General features: G+C 35.7%; 1 protein-coding gene across 2 annotated transcripts in view; it reads right to left on the reverse strand.

Annotated features, from left to right (window-relative positions):
* The window catches only part of UGGT2_1 (UDP-glucose:glycoprotein glucosyltransferase 2), a 44,416-nt gene that overhangs the window by 11,887 nt on the left and 14,252 nt on the right, over positions 1 to 18,277 (reverse strand). The window contains exons 6-15 of one of the 2 annotated variants that reach the window (XM_051214211.1): positions 17,734 to 17,947; positions 16,093 to 16,439; positions 15,019 to 15,337; positions 13,383 to 13,731; positions 10,022 to 10,096; positions 7,257 to 7,693; positions 5,720 to 5,854; positions 2,935 to 3,156; positions 2,245 to 2,504; positions 101 to 467 (exon numbers count right to left, since the gene is read on the reverse strand). In XM_051214211.1, the coding sequence (XP_051067358.1) occupies positions 101 to 467; positions 2,245 to 2,504; positions 2,935 to 3,156; positions 5,720 to 5,854; positions 7,257 to 7,693; positions 10,022 to 10,096; positions 13,383 to 13,731; positions 15,019 to 15,337; positions 16,093 to 16,439; positions 17,734 to 17,947 (2,725 nt within the window). Of the gene's footprint in view, positions 1 to 100; positions 1,767 to 2,244; positions 2,505 to 2,934; positions 3,157 to 5,719; positions 5,855 to 7,256; positions 7,694 to 10,021; positions 10,097 to 13,382; positions 13,732 to 15,018; positions 15,338 to 16,092; positions 16,440 to 17,733; positions 17,948 to 18,277 lie in introns of both variants that reach the window. The other variant, XM_051214212.1, reaches the window with a different exon arrangement.

Genomic DNA, 18,277 nt, shown 5'->3' on the forward strand with positions numbered 1-18,277 from the left:
ATTTTATGTACTACAAATCATATCAGAATACATCTCACACAATAAAATCACAACAGTCAGTCAATAACGAACTCTAACAATTCATCAAAACCTGACTTACCAAGTTAGCCATAACAATTGTATCATATTCAATAGTAGTTGGTGTAGGACCAAGCGTAAATTGTAGTCCACGTGGCGGTTTCATACTCCCCTCTTCCACACAATGACCTTCAAGTAGAAGATATTCTAATTCGAAAACAGCTTCCACTAAATGTTTTGTAGAACGATAATCAACTAGGCGTAAATTATCTAAATCTTGTACAGCCTTAATAGCAGCAACCATCCAACCATGTGGTTCATCCATACCCAATGTAAGCAAAGATTGACCAGGTAAGTGAGTAAAATAAGCACGAGGTACAATAATAGATGGATTGAGTATAGATTCATTTTCTGGAAACAATGATGGTTCCCATACGAAACGATAAAAACTGAAATAACAATTAGAAATTGTTACATTTTTAAAAGATTACTAGTGTTCATTTATCTGTTAATTAACATTCCAATAGATAAACCATCTTTTCAACCCCAGCGTCCAACTTTAGTCAGTAGAGGTTTCATCAAAACCATACAAATTCTACTGATCATGATAACTTGATCAAGATAAGAATACAATCTGCACTTCAACAAAATTTGTATAGATAAACACACTTGACATTTATACCTTTTGAAGTGTGCTTATGATATCTAAAATATCTAACTTTTGATGAGAGCCATGACCGAGTTAATGGTAAAATAAAGTCAAGACACAATTATTTGAAATTAAAGAGAAAAACCTTAATTGGATAGGTGAAACCATCTATTAAAATAGTATTTATAACTTTATCAGGTATTTTGTATTTCGCTTCAAAAGATTCGGCAAATTGTTATAAAGATGGTAAAAATAAGGGATAGCGCTATTCTATAAAGAAAAACCAATATTCTTGTCAATAGTGAATATACATTATAACGTCCTAAACAAAGGTTAACGTCCAAAATTTATTGACATCTGAAAGTTCTAATATCTTGAAGATATACACTTCAGATATTTTTGTGTTATATAAACAAAAATGTTAATGCATCCGATGCAGTGTAGTGGACGCTAATCACAGGATGATTTTTGGGTAGTGTGTAGTTGCTAAGTTTGAAGCAGTTACGAGCTCACTCAGACTGCAAACGGAAACAAAGACTCGGTGACCAAAGACCAACAAGCTAGCTATTCGATGCGACCCAGCCCTGCTAACTAGAGGAAGAAGTCCAAGCTTGGAATGGGAAAGTCTATTCCACAAACAGCCAGAAACGAGCGATAACAACAAGCACAAATCAAAACGTATATATACAGCACAAAACCGCCGTTGGAGAGAGTTACAAAATAGCATACTAAATAACACAACGGACTAATAGCATTTAAGATTCTCCCAAGTGCGAAATACAATATAAAGGCGAAAAGAAAGAAATTTAAATTTTCTAAATAAAATTACAAAATTAGGTCCTTTCTCAAATGAGTTCTGGGGATCTAACGTCCCCAACAGTAGTGGAACGTGACATCAAAGTTGCTACAATCTTCAGACAGAGTGAAGAGTCTTAATGCATTGAAAGCGCAGAGTTAGCAGAACACTTGGAGACCAAGCGAGGATACAATTCAGATTGCAGAACACACCGAAAGATGCAGATGAACGATTGAAGGTTATGTATAATGTATTACACGAGTGCTTTGTAATCGCTTATTGTCGTGCTTCATAGTAGTATACCTAACTGTGGACAGGTTTGCGCGTTGAAGTAAAGTGACAAATAAAAATCATTTTAATTAGTATGAGGGGATTTGTGGAGATTGTAGAGTTTTCATTGTGTAAATTATGAACTGCTCTTAGCTAGACGACCATCGAAAATCAGGGAGCACTAGACTACTGTCTCATTCCAGTTCGGAACTCCTCAGAGGTGCCCGATCACGACCTCACATCAAGTAATTCAACCAAAGATCTGTCGCATATGCAACTGCTTAACCTTTGGAGTAGTGAGCCGGCATTCAATGGTGTACATGTCTAACTTCAAGCTGCGAAGTTCCATAATATGATGAAACAGCTTTTCAGTCCTTTCTGGTTTGTAATGGTGATCCAGCTAAGATCAGTTAGTGCTTCAAATCATTATAAACAAGGTGTATCTTTACAATTCTATTAATTTCACATTAGAACATCTCTCTGTCATAATAAAAAAATACTGTCTACATACCTTTTCACTGGTAGTTCAGATAACGAAGGCGATGGATTGAATAAAACTTTTACAGTACATGGCAAAGAGTGCTGTAGTACAATCAGTATATGAGATAGACGTTGAGCATCACGAGAAGCCGGATCTATGATAGCAACTAATTCAAAATTTGGTTCATCTTTATTTCCGTGAATAATGAAACCTGAATGATTGTATGATACACCATCAAGAAGTATTCTATGCCCATTTTGACCTTTGTCCGAAATCCCATCTACGGAAGACTAGAAGAATAGCGACAGTGAAAATATTACATCACAGTTTAACGAGTTAATAGATTTGTAGTAAAACAAACCATTGTGCAGAGGATATGAATAATCGGTTACTCGGATTACCTATACAACCTTTCATGTCATCACTGTGCTTACTTCACTTATCTTATTTTGTGAATTCTAAATACTACATCTATTCGTTTTGTCCTTAACATTTCTTTATACTTTTCCAGGTAATCAAGATTTATCCATTAGACTTCTCATCTGTAATCAATCTACTACTTTTCCCTAGCCAATTTTCAATGCTCGTCAAACAATTACGTAATTGTGTGGTGTACGGAACTATTCGATCACTTTGTTAATCATCATATGTTTTATTACACAATGTGTCAAATTAACTAGAAATTAGATTGAATAATTTCAATGAGAAGAAAAAACTAACCGTCTCAGATATGACTGAACTAGTAGCTTCAATACCTGATTGAAGCACTGAAGATAATTGCCAAGTGAGTTCAGAAATAACATCAGGAACTCCAGCTGCTGTGCCTAAAATTTTTTCCAGTTTATCACCAAGCTCCTTAGCCCCATTGTCTAATGCTAAACGTTCTGCTAGACGAAAATCATCAGACAGAAACTCTTCAAACGGTTCGAATGGACCGACTATCTGAAATTAAATAGTGAAAACGTAGTGTGATAATAATCATTATCATTTTAATCGCTTGATTCAATACCTCGTTTTTTCAGGGAATGTATGAGGAGAAAAACACATCAACTCTTAAGGTGCTTCATCTGAGTTTAGTAGTAATTACCGTCTTGATAGGTTTTAAGCTTGTTATAAGAAGTCTCAAGTGTATTAAGTGTAAGATCTTCTACGTATGTGTTTGTGTGCATGTGAAACCCCTTCGCATGCAAAAATTACAAGTGACAGCATTACTTTGTTACCCTTTACATTTAATACTACTTTTCTAGCTATCTGTATCATGTTTATTTTTGGCTTTGTTTGCAGTTATTATTATTTTATTGTCTACAGATTTTGATCTTCAATCAACTCGTTGGAGATTTCACTAATTGTGTTTACTCATGTTCTATATTAACATTCTTTTTTAGCTACTGCTATATTAGATCACTATGGTTTGATTGTTGTTGCGTGGATTGATTGATCTTGTTCCATATCACTGGAATGGAAATCAGTTCTCAGTTTGTTAGAGACGTTTATTATTACTAACAGTTGATAATTAGTAGTATAGTTTCAAATAGTATTTATTATCTAATTGTTTGAATGACCATTATCTTTGGAGTAAATTGACTTGCTCTTTTTCTCGAACAGAACATTTCTCGCCCAGTGAAAGCATAGCCCCAAATGCCCTGGTACAGCCGAGGGTGAGGAGAGTCTTCTCTCCCTCTCGAAATGCTCTCACATGGCTACGTGTATACAGACACTGCCAGCGAAATTATACTCACTACCTTCTCGCGGCGCGAGTGTTGTTTATGAAACTGAGAGGAAGACAAGAGAATGTCTGACACTTAAACTGGGTTGGTGTACACGGAGTATCCACTTGGGGGAGTTGGAAAGCCCTTATTCCAAACCAATGATGCACATGAACTCCAGAATCCTGAGGGACCAAAGGGTGTATGAACTAATTATTGGTCATCGGCTACCATGGGACTGGATCTCCTGACGTTGCTCCACTGTCTTGTGGATTAGACCTCTCGGTCAATGGCTCAGGGAGTGGCCTCCTAAGAAAACCACTTGCTTCGGTTCGGGCGCCCAGGTAGTATCACAGCCTACACAAACCAAGTGATTTTTGTGGCGCATATGTATTCAGTGCCCCTTTGTACTAATGTTTATGTGTTCAGATAGATAAACAGTGGGAACAGATTTTCCTAGATGACATGTAATCAGTTCCTAATCTTAAAAATTTAAGCCCTCAATTTCCTACAGTTAGATCATACAAGGTGTTGTAATAATTAGTGACTAATTATTGAAGAAAGTATTGTTCAGATATATTTTGGATGTGCACTTGCTGTGATCGACACTGCTTACGTACGCTATTGTATTATTTTAAATGCTACTATACGTCATTGTTGACAAATATCATTTTTAAATAATATCCATTTAATCTAAGGAGTGGGCAAATGAAGAATTTAATGGGATAAAACTAGTTAGATTCTTAGAATTCTGTTACGCACATTAGGAAGTTAATATATACGCGATTTACTTAGGTAAGACAAAATGCAAAACAGAAAAACTGAATAACAATACACGTAAGTTGGAAAATATATAGATGACCCAGAAGTTTGAGCAGGTCACCGAGTTCAAATGCTCAGAGTATAAAGTAGATGCAAATTGCGTTAATCTTCTAATATCAACTCGAAAATTCGTAAATTCGATAGCAAAGGAAAAGACTAATGATATAAGTATTTATTGAAACCGATATTTTTTGTCTGGTGATTGTAAACAATCATCGACAGATAGCATTGAAAACGCTTTCAATGGTGGATCTGAAGTTGTAATAAGTTTGGCTTTTAAATACTGGAGTTGCCAATTTAAATCTTGCTTCATATAGATCAATTCGGGCAACTAAATAATAATAATAATAATAGAGTAGGGGGTGGTGCTATGTCAAGCCCACATAGGTTATTCTAGCCTCTGAACAGACCAGTCTATTCATTCTTTTCAAGTCACATTCTTACCTCGTCACTTATTCGCTTATTAATCCTGAATGTTTTTGTTTGAGTGTATGTGTGTTAGTCACTTACCCTATTCATTATGTCTGTAAATTATTTTTATCTGACCATAAATATTGAATCACGCTTAGTTAAATGGAGTTGGTTCATACGCCTTCTCAACCGCGTGTCATTTAGTTTCGCTTCGCTTCCCTGAATTTCTGTTTCGACCAACGATTATATGAAGTATATATATTCAATTCAAAAATCCATTCTCGTATTTGACTTATTTATTTCTGTTATTCACTAACGCAGCTTAAGTCGACAATTATATACGAGAACAGCCGGGATGTATATTTCCATAAAAATCATTATTCGTATGATCCAACTGGAGTAAGATATTGGGCCGCAAAAATAGTATCACTAGCCCACACTTGAAGATTAGGACGTAAAGTTGAGTCTATATATGAACCCATACTTGGTAATTGAATATTTAATTAAAAATAATATACTGAGCTTAAAATTTATGAAAATGTATTAAATGGTACTTTAAAACTTACTTTACCATTCACAACAACAGCTCGTTCACCGGGTTTCAGACCAATAATCTGACAGGCAATAGTTGAGTGCATTTGTAGAAAACTATTTCTATCAAATAATTGAATAGCATCATGTATCTGTTTGGAATCCATGCCCTGAATAACACATGACGAAAAGAAACGTAAGTCAAATCTGAATTTTCTAAGAATATAATGAAAATACTTGGTCTCTGAAGCCTATAATTTTAAAGATCAGTATAATTCAATTCTCAAAGTAGTAATATTACAATATATACCTGAATAACACTGATGAATTAGTGGCTAACAAAATATTGACAAAGATAGAGCAGAATTTGTTGAACTTTTGCCAACTTTCATCAACTATGATACGAGGGGCACCAAATGCATATGTGCCACAAAATAACAATAAAGGCCAGTAGTAGTTATCACTGATTTGTGTGAGGGCTGTGATACTACCTGAGCTCCCAAACCTAAACAGGTGCTTTTCTTAGGAGGCCACTCCCTGAGCCATTGACCGAGAGGTCTAATCCACAAGACAGTGGAGCAACGTCAGGAGATCCAGTCCCATGGTAGCCGATGACCAATAATTAGTTCATACACCCTTTGGTCCCTCAGGATTCTGGAGTTCATGTGCATCATTGGTTTGGAATAAGGGCTTTCCAACTCCCCCAAGTGGATACTCCGTGTACACCAACCCAGTTTAAGTGTCAGACATTCTCTTGTCTTCCTCTCAGTTTCATAAACAACACTCGCGCCGCGAGAAGGTAGTGAGTATGATTTCGCTGGCAGTGTCTGTATACACGTAGCCATGTGAGAGCATTTCGAGAGGGAGAGAAGACTCTCCTCACCCTCGGCTGTACCAGGGCATTTGAGGGCTTTTTGTCTGTTGAAAGGATAATACTCTCTGTACCATTCCACTTTGTATTAATTTACAGATGTAAAAGACGTTCTTTATTAATAGGATATAGATGAAGTTTGCTAGTATTTAATTGTAGACATCATTGAATCATTGGCCATGAATGTTGAGACTATAAAGTAATGTTGAGGCTAGATGTAAATTACTAAGTAAATATGGAAGATAGGTTGATCAGACTAACAAACGTCATCGGCTGATGTAACCAAGTATGTATAACACGTGTTCTAGTCATCGTCTACTTCAATATAATATGTTGGTTAGCGATGGAGTTATTAGTAAAAAAACGGGAAGTGTGGATAGATCATAATATGATATCAGTACACAAATACAATCAATTCTGATCTCTTTTGTTTTTTTCTCAATATAGAGTCTTGATATTGTTTATTTGTTCCCTTAGAACTCTGCTTTCTAAACTAGTATAGCTGACAATATCATTTGAATTCCCTAGTTTTTGATCATGTTAATTTTCTCAGTCACTTTACTGATATAGTTATGTTAAAATTAAGTCTATGAACACTTCTAAAAGTCACTACTTCCTACTAAATATAATGAAAACAAAATATATTAACCATAAAATAATAACGGGAACAATGAGAGAAGACGAAGACAAAACAAACTCACTGAAACTAGAAGTTCTTCTAAAGATTTGATAGGTTTAGAAGTTTTAATCGATTCCAACATTTCTTTGATAAGACGTATAGCAAAATTACGTCCTGACATTTGTTCAGCATATTTTCGCTTTGCTATTATTTCATTATTTAATTGGTTAGATAAAGGTGATGTTATATTGATTGGATTACCAACAAGATAAAGTACACGTGTTAACCAATGATTAGTTGATGTTTCTTCTTTAGTTAGTTTCAATGGGTTATATACGAAACCAATACGTAAACCCTTTGTAGAATGACCGCTACGTAGAAATGTTAAAGCATTAAGAGCTAAATTGCAATCCATTTGAAGTTGGAGACGATGTTCTTCCGATAAATTTGAATCGAAAATTTGATCCAAATCACCGATAACTATCCACATTGTAACTGGTCGAATAGATGCCTCTAAATCTTGAAAAATAATGGTAATAATAATCTTCTTTAAGAGAAAACCAGTATAAATCTTCCGAGAGAATAATAGCTAGACAAATTTTATCAGCTGGTAAAATAATAAACGTAACTCACCAAGTATGGGTTTGCGTAGTCAGTGTTGAGCAGCCTATTTCGTTTGAAGGGTAGTGGAACTACTCTGTTAAAAAGACTGAGGTACATAAAACAAAGTTTGAGCCTGAAGCTTAATGGTTGGAAGTCGAATGCTCTAAACAATTCGGTTGGCAGGCACAAAATGATATATTTCGATGATTACATTCTCGAACGAGGCATAGACCACAGTACAGGATTCTAACTACTAACGACTTACTTACGCCTCTTACTCGTCGCGGAAGAGAATGGGCCACCCACCAGCACTCTCCACCGAACCCTGTCCTGGGCAATCCTTTCCCGTTCCTACTCATCCTTTTTATATCTGCTTCTATTTCCCGACGTAATGTGTTTTTTGACCTTCCTCTTTTCCGCTTAACTTCAGTATTCCAACTTAGTGCTTGTCTCGTGATGCAGTTTGGTGATTTCCGTAATGTATGTCCTATCCATTTCCATAGTCTTTTCCTAATTCCCTCAGATGGAAGATGGTTTGTTCTCTCCCACAGTAAGCCGTTGCTGATGGTATCCGGCCAATGGATGTTGAGTATCTTGCGTAGACAACTACTTATAAATACTTATACCTTCTTGATGATGGTTGTAGTAGTCCTCCAAGTCTCAGCTCCTTATAGTAGAACTGTCTTGACGTTTGTTTTGAAAGTTGTTTTGAGTTCCATTTGTTCTTCAATTGTAGGAATGCTGTCCTTGCTTTTCCAATCCTCGCCTATATGTCTGCATCCGATCCTCCTTGTTCATCGATGATTCTTTTCAGGTACGTGAAGGATTTCACATCTTCCAGAGTTTCGACATTAAGTGTGGTTGAGTTCGTGTTCTCCGTGTTGTATTTGAGGATCTTCGTTTTTTCTTTGCGTATGTTGAGGCCTGCTGATGCAGAGGCACCCGTAGAAAACTAACTCGCTAAAAAAAACGCTAACCAGAAAAAAGTGCTAACGACGGATGAGTAAAAAAAATTGTTGGCACTAATTACTTTGAATCGATACCAATAAAACACACTAGATACGACCATAAATTAAAAGTTGGAGAGAAAATTGACTCAATGATGGGCTCTTAGACATTAAGTCACAGATTTGACTTCGATCTGGTCCGATCGTAGCTGATACCTTGATACGAAGTCTGCATTTGCGTATTGTGATGACTTGAGCTATTTCGGCCGGAACATTCGTCCTTTCATGTCTTACCATGTCAGACAGGTCGGATGGAAGACAGTAGAACTGAAAGTAGGAAATTCGCGACACGGGGGTGAAGTTGTACTGCCGACAGTAAGACGTTCCTCTCAGGCGATTGGAATTTGCAGCTATCCTGTTTTCCCACAACGGGAGGAGGGAGTTTTAAAAGTTCGAGCCTAAAAATAGCACACCTCATCATGCCTTAAGGATTTCCATCGCCGGCCATAACGTTTTAAAATAACAGAGCTACACTTAAAACTACTATTCTGCTTCTATGCTAATTCGCTGGGGTTTTCCCGCGTGGATTTAGAAGAAGAATTAAGTTACAATATTTATCTAATTCACCAGGACCCAGTTTTCGAAGCAGCAAGCGGACTTTTCAAGCGTCATCCTGATTAACGAAATCATATTTGAATAAGTCTTCATAACGCCGAAACCACATATCAAATGTGACATTGGATTCAGGATCGTAATGAAATTCAGAGATACTGTTCGCGATACCACCAACTGATGGTGCAGTAGTAGTAGGATTAGAAGTGCTTGGTTGCGTGTTGGGCGTAAGCTTTGCATCTGCTAACATTTGCACTAGTTTTAGCTGCTGCTCGAGCAATAATTCTACTCTTGAAGGATCCATGTTTGCGAGTTCACTTAGTCTGCGAACGGAACAAAGACTCTGTGACTAAAGACCAATAAACAAGCTATTCTATTGCGTCCCAGCCCCGCTAACTAGAGAGAGAAGTTTAAGTTTGAGACGGGGAAAGTGTATTCCGCAATCAGCCAGAAGCCCGGGCAATCCCGACCCGTCTAGTCGGAAATACACTCATTTATATATTGATTCATACACCCAATATCACAATCGTAGAACTTTTTTTCGTATAAACCTGGAAAGTTTGTGTACAGCTGACGGCGTGAATATTATTTTCGTCGCATGTCTAATTGCCATTTATAAATCAGGATAATAACAAATAGACGGATAAATGAAGCATAAAGAAAAAACTACTTACATCCACCTTACCTCCTTTTTGAAAATAGCGCATTTGATCCGTAAAAGATTTCAACAACTGTGAAGTGGGTAGTACATTTTCATCGGCTAGTGTGTGTGTGTGTATGTATGTATGGATGGATGTATATAAATGAAAATGAAAACGAAGAGAAAGTAAAATGAGCAAATGAGGAAAAACAGAATACATATCAATTATATACACATAGGAGTTTTTTTCAAGTTTATGATGTGAAAATAAGCGATTGGAATTTATACGATGAACTGAATGAGAAATTCTATCCATCATCTTTAATCCTACATCCACAATGAAGAATAATTTAGACTTCTACAAACAACAGTGAGAATTTTTAACGAATAACATTAAAACAACTATAGTTTAGATTTATTATTAATACTCATCTCTGAATTAATGAACAATATTTTTCAATCGTTCTTCCACTGTACTCCTCAAACCAGTTGCCAAATAATATGAGTACTAATCAGATTATCATTAGTTTCAGCTCAAGTTCGAACTTTGTTATTTTTCAAAGTCCTATATCTTTATATGCTTGAGCAAAAAAGTGTATACCTAGGTATATTGGGCACATAATTTGATAGATATCATTAGACAGATGATATACATATCACTTCAACAATAAATCCCTCTCGTAATAGAAGTCAGTAATGCATCGAAAAGCTTAATGCTTAAAGAAGTTAAAGTTGTAGTAGAACAGCTGTTGAGATGCAGGAAAATTAACAAGCTAAAAGAGAGAACCAATTAGATGATAGAAAAAGCTAGTGGGGAAATATGAAATGTAAAGTCATCAAAGTTAACCTTGACATATCAGAATAACTATTTATTCACTAAAAAATCTAGATAACATGAGATCTTCCTAGAGTAAAAGTAAAAATATTTTAAGATGAAAACAAAAAAGACATAATAGATAAATATGGTTCACTTATGAAGCAGTTTAAAATTTAGTAGAATATGAAGAATGACCAAATCTCTGTTCCATTTTAAGTGATGGTTATATTCAAAGTGTTCGAATCACTGATTTGTAAAACTGAGCGTTGCAGTAAGAGACTTTACAATCTCTCATACCCGACTCAGAGAAACTAGTCAATGAACCTTAGATACTCCAAGTCATGTCTTCCTCTGTGTGAAAATAGAATATTTTATTGTGCCGATAATATTGTAAATGTGTAAGATAAATGTAGATTGAAAACGAGGGATGTCTTATTAATGGTGATGACATACAGTCTCGAAGGTATTAAGACCATTAGCTGAATAGTATCGCGGTTAAGTATGAAGTGATCCTTGAACCAGGACGTCAATAGTTAAAAGTTAAATACATTCACTACTGTGTGAACACTTAATCACTAAGAACAGGTTCACATACCGGAGATAATTTGCACTAACAACTACATTTAACTAGACAACAATTGAAAACTCCGCCTGTAGCTCGTCTAGGGTTACAGCCGATCCCATGTCCAAGTAAACGAGGAGGATTGAGCATGGGGTCAGCAAACCCATTCTTTAGAAATCAACCTTTCTAAAAAACGATAATCAGAATAAACAATTAAAACTATTTAAACAACTTTGAAGGAATCAAACAAGCACTAGCTTCAACGCGTCAGGAGTTTCTGAGCCATAAGACATATCATTATAAAAAATGGATCTCTATCGAAACACTAGACAAGATTCAAGAAAGGAAGAACAAGAGGACAGCAATTAACAACAGCCGAACAAGGACAGAGATATTCAAGGTACAAACTGAATACACAGAAGCAAACAAGCAAGTGAAGAGAAACATAAGAGCTAACAAGCAGAAACACGTGGAAGAGCTAGCAGCGACAGCGGAAAAAGCTGCAAGAGAACGAAATATGAAACAACTATATGACACGACGAAGAAACGATCACGGAAATATAGTAAACCAGAGAGACCGGTCAAGGACAAACAAGGCAAGACAATCACTGAGATTCAAGAACAGAGGAAGAGATGGGTGGAATACTTTGAGGAACTCTTCAATAGACCAGCACCACTGAATCCACCGAAAATCGAAGCAGCATCTACAGATCGTCCTATAGATGTCACTCCACCAACGACGGGAGAAATCAGGACGGCTATCAGACAAATAAAGTGTGGGAACGCAGCAGAACCAGACAGTATACCAGCTGAAGCACTGAAATCAGATATAGAAGTAACTGCAAGCGTGCTCCCCGTCCTATTCAGGGAGATTTAGGAGGAAGAACAATTGCCACCGACGGACTGGAAAAAAAGATACTTCGCCAAGATACCAAAGAAAAGAGATCTGAGCAAATGTGAAAGCTACACAGACATCACACTATTATCGGTACCAGGAAACGTTGAAGCGGACGAAAGATTCAGTAGACGCCCCAACTTTGAGGCTACATTCCGTGAGGATATCGTGCACAGACCGGATCGCAACACTACGGATCATTGTTGAGCAATCAATTGAATGGAACTCGTCACAATACATCAACTTCCTTGATTATGAGAAAGCGCTTGACATTGAGGATAGGAGAACCTTATAGAGCCTTATTCGATACTAAGGTATACAGGAGATGATCTTCGAAACGAACGTCAACGTAGTTCTACCGTACGAAGCTGAGATTTTGAGAACTACAACCATCATCAAAACGGTACAGGTATTTATAAACAATTATCTACGTAAGAAACTGAATGTTCGTTGACCGGATACGATCAGCAACAGCCTACTGTGGGAGAGAACAAACTAACTTCCATTTGATGAGGAAATTAAGAAAAAATGTTGGAAGTGGATAGAACACACTTCGAGGAAATCTTCAAACTGCATCACCAGGCAAGCCACAGGTTGGAATCTTGAAGGGAAACGGAAAAGAGGAAGGCCGAAGAACACACTAAGCTGGGGATTGGAAGCAGACATGAAAAGGATGAATAGCAACTGGAACCAACTGGAAAAGATTGCTCAGGACAGATTCAGGATTGAGAATGCTGGTGAGTGGCCTATGCTACTCCATGAGAGGTAACAGACTTAAGTAAGTAGCGATTGAAAACCAGGGGATGTTCAACAGGTGTCTCATCTCAGTAAGAGACTTGGCAGCAGTGTGTATCCACGATCCCATCAGGAATCGAACATAGGACCCACAGGCCTTGAACCAAATACACTACCTTAAGATAACTGTGGCTCTCAAGTACAACTCGATATGCTTTGTGATATTATACAATCATCCACTGGCATTGGCGATAATCGTCTTACTGCCGACATAATTGAACTACAGTGGTTACGGCTTCTCATTAGAACTTTTGGGATTCTTTTCGAACTTATTCACTAGTAAACAATTGAAATAATGATCAAACAAAGACAATCTTTGCAAGAAAATTACACATACATAAGCCCACTGGCATAGAATATCCATTGAAGTTGATATACTTCAGTGATTCAAGAGACCTTTGATTTGAATTATCCTTCTTTTTATTTAATAATCGTACATTAAATCGTGGGACAATAGTTGCTGTCTTTTGATATAAATCAAATATTGTCTGAGAATTACTCATTTGACCTTGAAATACAGCTGACTGTACGTGCATTAATTCTTCCATGGACAGAGTAACAACAGTATCTTCGAAACCGCCAATTTTTCTAATCCCATCACTATCTAATATAATCCCGTTAAAAAGTATTAGTGGGATCTTCTTGATTGACTGGAGTCCAGAACGAATAAGAAATTCATGGTGGGACTAAAATTTAAATTTTTAAAAAATTCAATCATAACACTATTTGGTTCGCAGTGTGTTAATTACAATAAAATACTAGACGTAGGAAATATAGTTCAAAGGAAGTAAATAAAATCGAGGAATCAGAAGCATAAAACAATATTATGGATCAACAACCAATTCGAAATCACATCACCTAGGATATTGAGCAGAACCCAACCACGAAGTTCGCTCATATTAACAGTCAGTAATCTCATAGGCTGATTTTGTTTTGGTTTTTCTATTCATACCCTTCTTCTAACTTGTAACTTAAAAAAGATAGCATGTCAACGAAGGCGACGTTTGGGTATGTGTAACATCATAAAATTTGCCATCTAATTAACTACTTGAAATTTATACGCTCATGAGTGGGCAGGAAAAATGAAACTTAGGGAGAATTGTTTATTGCGTGACGAATACCATAAAGCTTCTATTTATAAATATGAAATCGTACAAGTTAGAAAGAAGAAATGTCATCGTTGAGAAGCCCATCTTTAATCGCTTAGTATTCAAAAGATACAATATTGAGAAAATTTAATTTCGATAGAAAATAGGTGTATTCTCATTTTGATTCAACGACAACTGGACCTAGAAAGTTACATGTAGAAACCAGAGGAACTACACCATAGAAATAGAAACAGGCACATTTTCAGTTTGGTGAACATATACCAAAGAATCTGGGACTGAATAAAATCTAATTTTTATTTAGTCGTTTGTCTAACACAATACAACTATCTTAGTGAAATTGTATAAACGTTATCGCTCTTATTATACCCAGTTTGTTATCAAACTAATAAAATCAAGACAGAGGACGGACAAATATATTCGATGAACACTTCCATCTTGATGCGATAGTTCCTGAAAAGACTAGTTATCTGACTGTTACCTAGACCGAACAGTCTATTTTGTATAATAAATAAGATTAATATTAATAAGATGTTAGGTATTCTGAAAGAATATTTCTTTTATAGTAAATATTTGCATCAAATTTAACTTGTCATTGTTATTATATAATTTGTTTATCAGACACAGGTTCGTATACTTGGCTTTGAGTCACGCTCCAAATGTGAGGACCAGTGATTTTATTGGGTTTCTTTATATATCTTCATATATCCATATAAATATTACTGTATATTAGAGTAAAACTTAATGACGATCTGATTGATAACAGTAATATTCGCTTATATCTGTGTTTTTCTAACCTCAGTTCTAACCGATAAGCACTAAACAAAAACACGATAATAGAAAGCAAAAGAAAAGCCAATAGCTTACCGTAACTTCATTATCATAATCACTATTACCAGGTTCCGGTGTAAATATATCATCAGTATCAGCGGTTGGAAATAACTTCTCAAATTTTCGTTTAATTAAATCAATACTTAATTCACTGTTTGATTTTTCAGCATTTGCATAGATTTCCGTTAAAAATGACAATGCTGCCATAGGACCAGGTGATCCTAAACCATTGATTTGAACAGGAAATGGTGATTCATGTGAATTAAGTATAGTGGATGATATATATGAAAATATACGGGTTAAGATAAGACTAGTTGAATTCAATTTAGGATTTACTGCCCAGATAATGCCAAAACTAAAAAGAGATAGTTTGAAAGAGAAGAAACAAAGAGTATCATCAGAGACAATTAATTCTATAAAAAAATACAATAAAGCATCATTATCTAAACATTTGTGTGAAACATTAACAGGTAAATCGGTACCAAAAAAATAGGAGATATTAAACAAATGAGTTAAACAAATTATTCGTATGGACCAAGCTTTTTTGACAACTTATCAATGATTTTCACTATGCTTAACTTCATCGGCTTAACATAGGAGAACTGTTCTAAGCTCACCATATATATATATCCGCTCACATTATTCAAAATATCTATACACTTCCTGGGGATCCAGGCTCTTTAGGTGACTTGTCATTTCACTATGTTTGTAGATAACTTTCCCAATTTTAATCGGTTAGAGACGAAGTACAACCTGGTATGCATGTACATCGGTTCGAGTTGCCATACCCCATTAGCAACAAGAGATGAAATTGTCAGACCAAATTGCAGAGTAGTTTTATTATTAGAATCATGTGTATTAATGATATCCTCATATCTAATTCGCCTACAATCATTCGAACAATGAATCGGAGATCAGAAAACACAAAAGATTTCACATATATATATATGTATATATACCTTCACAAAAACAGTTTGCAACATTTTATAAAATCCCTTAGAGCTGTTGTTAAGTCAAAAACTTTAGTAAGCGGATCAATTGACATGTATCATTCTCACAATTTGAATCGCAAATTGAAAATACAGAAAAAAAGTATGGAACATAGCTTACCGTACTGGAGTCATATGAAGAAGAAACGATTCTGTCAATTTTAACATTTCACGACTTTCAAATGAAACGGGATCAATTATTAGAATAACATTATACAAATTTTTACGTATTCTACGTAGTCCACCAGAAAAATCAAAATTGAATAATGTATGCAGAGAAGCTGGCCAATAAGCATAAGCTGGGTCAGTTTCTAAATTATTTATATAAGTAATTGGTGCATTGGATAAATCCAGTACAAACTGATTAGATATACTATGTCTTGAACCTGGTAAATTTGGGTCATTTTTATTGGTAGCAGAACCGCTAGAAGAACCATATTCAATGATTAACTGTGAAATATTTGAACCCTGAAAAACGAAAAAACATTAAACATTGTTTTGATTAGATTGTACAAATGTTAAGTGAAATTAATAAGTTTTGGGAAAAATAAGATAATCAACTGTCAAATGGGATGATTGTAAGTACAATAGTTTAAATGTTGTTCTTTACATTAGGGAAATTAAATAAGAAACCATTGAGAACCACAGAACAGAAGGCATATATTTGATTCTATATAAATTATTCCTGCTATTTAATAGAGTAAATACTAAGCACTAAATTTATGATCGGTATGAACTCACTACGACCTAACAATATGAAAGGTAACAATATTTTCAACATTTGATAATTATAATCACAAAATGAAGACGAAAAGTGGTTTTTATAAAAAGCTTTTACTTACTACAGAACACGTCTATACACACAGTTTCCGCATGATCTGAGAAAGCGTAAGACAAATCAATGTATCTAACGATGATGTAAGCAAACAACACTGCTGGACTTAAATAACTTTGCAAATAACCCAGAGATATTTACATCCCATATAAAGAATTCAGAATGCATGTAAGTTAAATTAACAAACTACTGTAATACGGAGTGATACACTGATATTGTCACACACAAATACAATCTATACACTTTTTCAGACCCCCTAATTGAGATCCATCCGACAGCAGAATCGTACTGCTGACTGTAGAAGGGTGGGGCAGCAGTAAGTTGTTTCTCCCAGAAAACCAGCATCTGCAGCGATGTTGCCTTCTCACAACAAAAGGAAGACGTAATAAAAGTTTTACCGTAAAAATGTCACACCCCACAAATTTCCGTCTCCGGTAGTAAGGTCTTTCGAAGTATAGAGTTAACACGTCAAAAACCTGTCATAGGAACGTCATGTGTAACCGACCTCAATTGGCCCCTTAACTCTGTGGTTACACTACTCCCGGATCACTAAGACCATCACTAACCCAGTTTCTTTTTCGGGAATCTCAAGAAGAAATGTTCTTTCACAGTATGGGCAGTGAGGAAGTGATAACTACCCCCATGCTTCTAATAGTATCCGAGATCATTTTATTTGGAACCTGTTAAGTGTAGCAACGTTTGTATTAGGTCCTACGTTAGCAATGATTGACCGACTGACTGAACAGTTCATAGAACTTGAAAATTAGTCACAACTGAAGGTAAGAACTGAATCAATAAACATTTTCAACAGTTGACTATCATGAGTAGTGAAGATAGGGGAAGTATAAAATGAAGATATTCTTTAATAAATATGAAATCAAAGACTGGATTATAAGTATGAATTAACAACTAGTACTTAGTACTTACTGGTATGCCTAAATCATGTAGTTGTGTCATCATTTTAGACTCTTGACGTATGACATCCAATAAAGCAAATATATCAACAGAAGATGAAAGTAAAATACCATTTAGAAGAAGTAAACTTTGACCAGGTTGTATACCGTATGTTCCAGTTAGAACATGTTGATTTTTACTTGACTCTGTACGAAGATTTGAATTAACATTTACATTGACAAGCCGACTAGACGTAATATAAAACAATGGGTATTATGTAGTATAAATATAAATTTAGAGTGTTAGAATCAAGGATAATGAATGATAGAACTAATTAAATGTAAGAAAAATAATTAATTTATGTAATTAAAATTTAAACACATAAATATTCAGAAGGGGTTTGTGGAGATTTTAGAAATTTCACAGATTGAAATCATGAGTCAATTGAAGTTAGACATTAACACCATTGGATGCCGGCTCAGTGGTCTAGTTGGTTAAGCGCCTGGCGCGAGGCTGGTAGGTCCTGGGTTCGAATCTCGCGGAGTGCGGGATTGTGGATGCGCACTGCTGAGGAGTA

This window comes from Schistosoma haematobium, chromosome 2, assembly GCF_000699445.3.
Source record: "Schistosoma haematobium chromosome 2, whole genome shotgun sequence".
Lineage (NCBI taxonomy): Eukaryota > Metazoa > Platyhelminthes > Trematoda > Strigeidida > Schistosomatidae > Schistosoma > Schistosoma haematobium.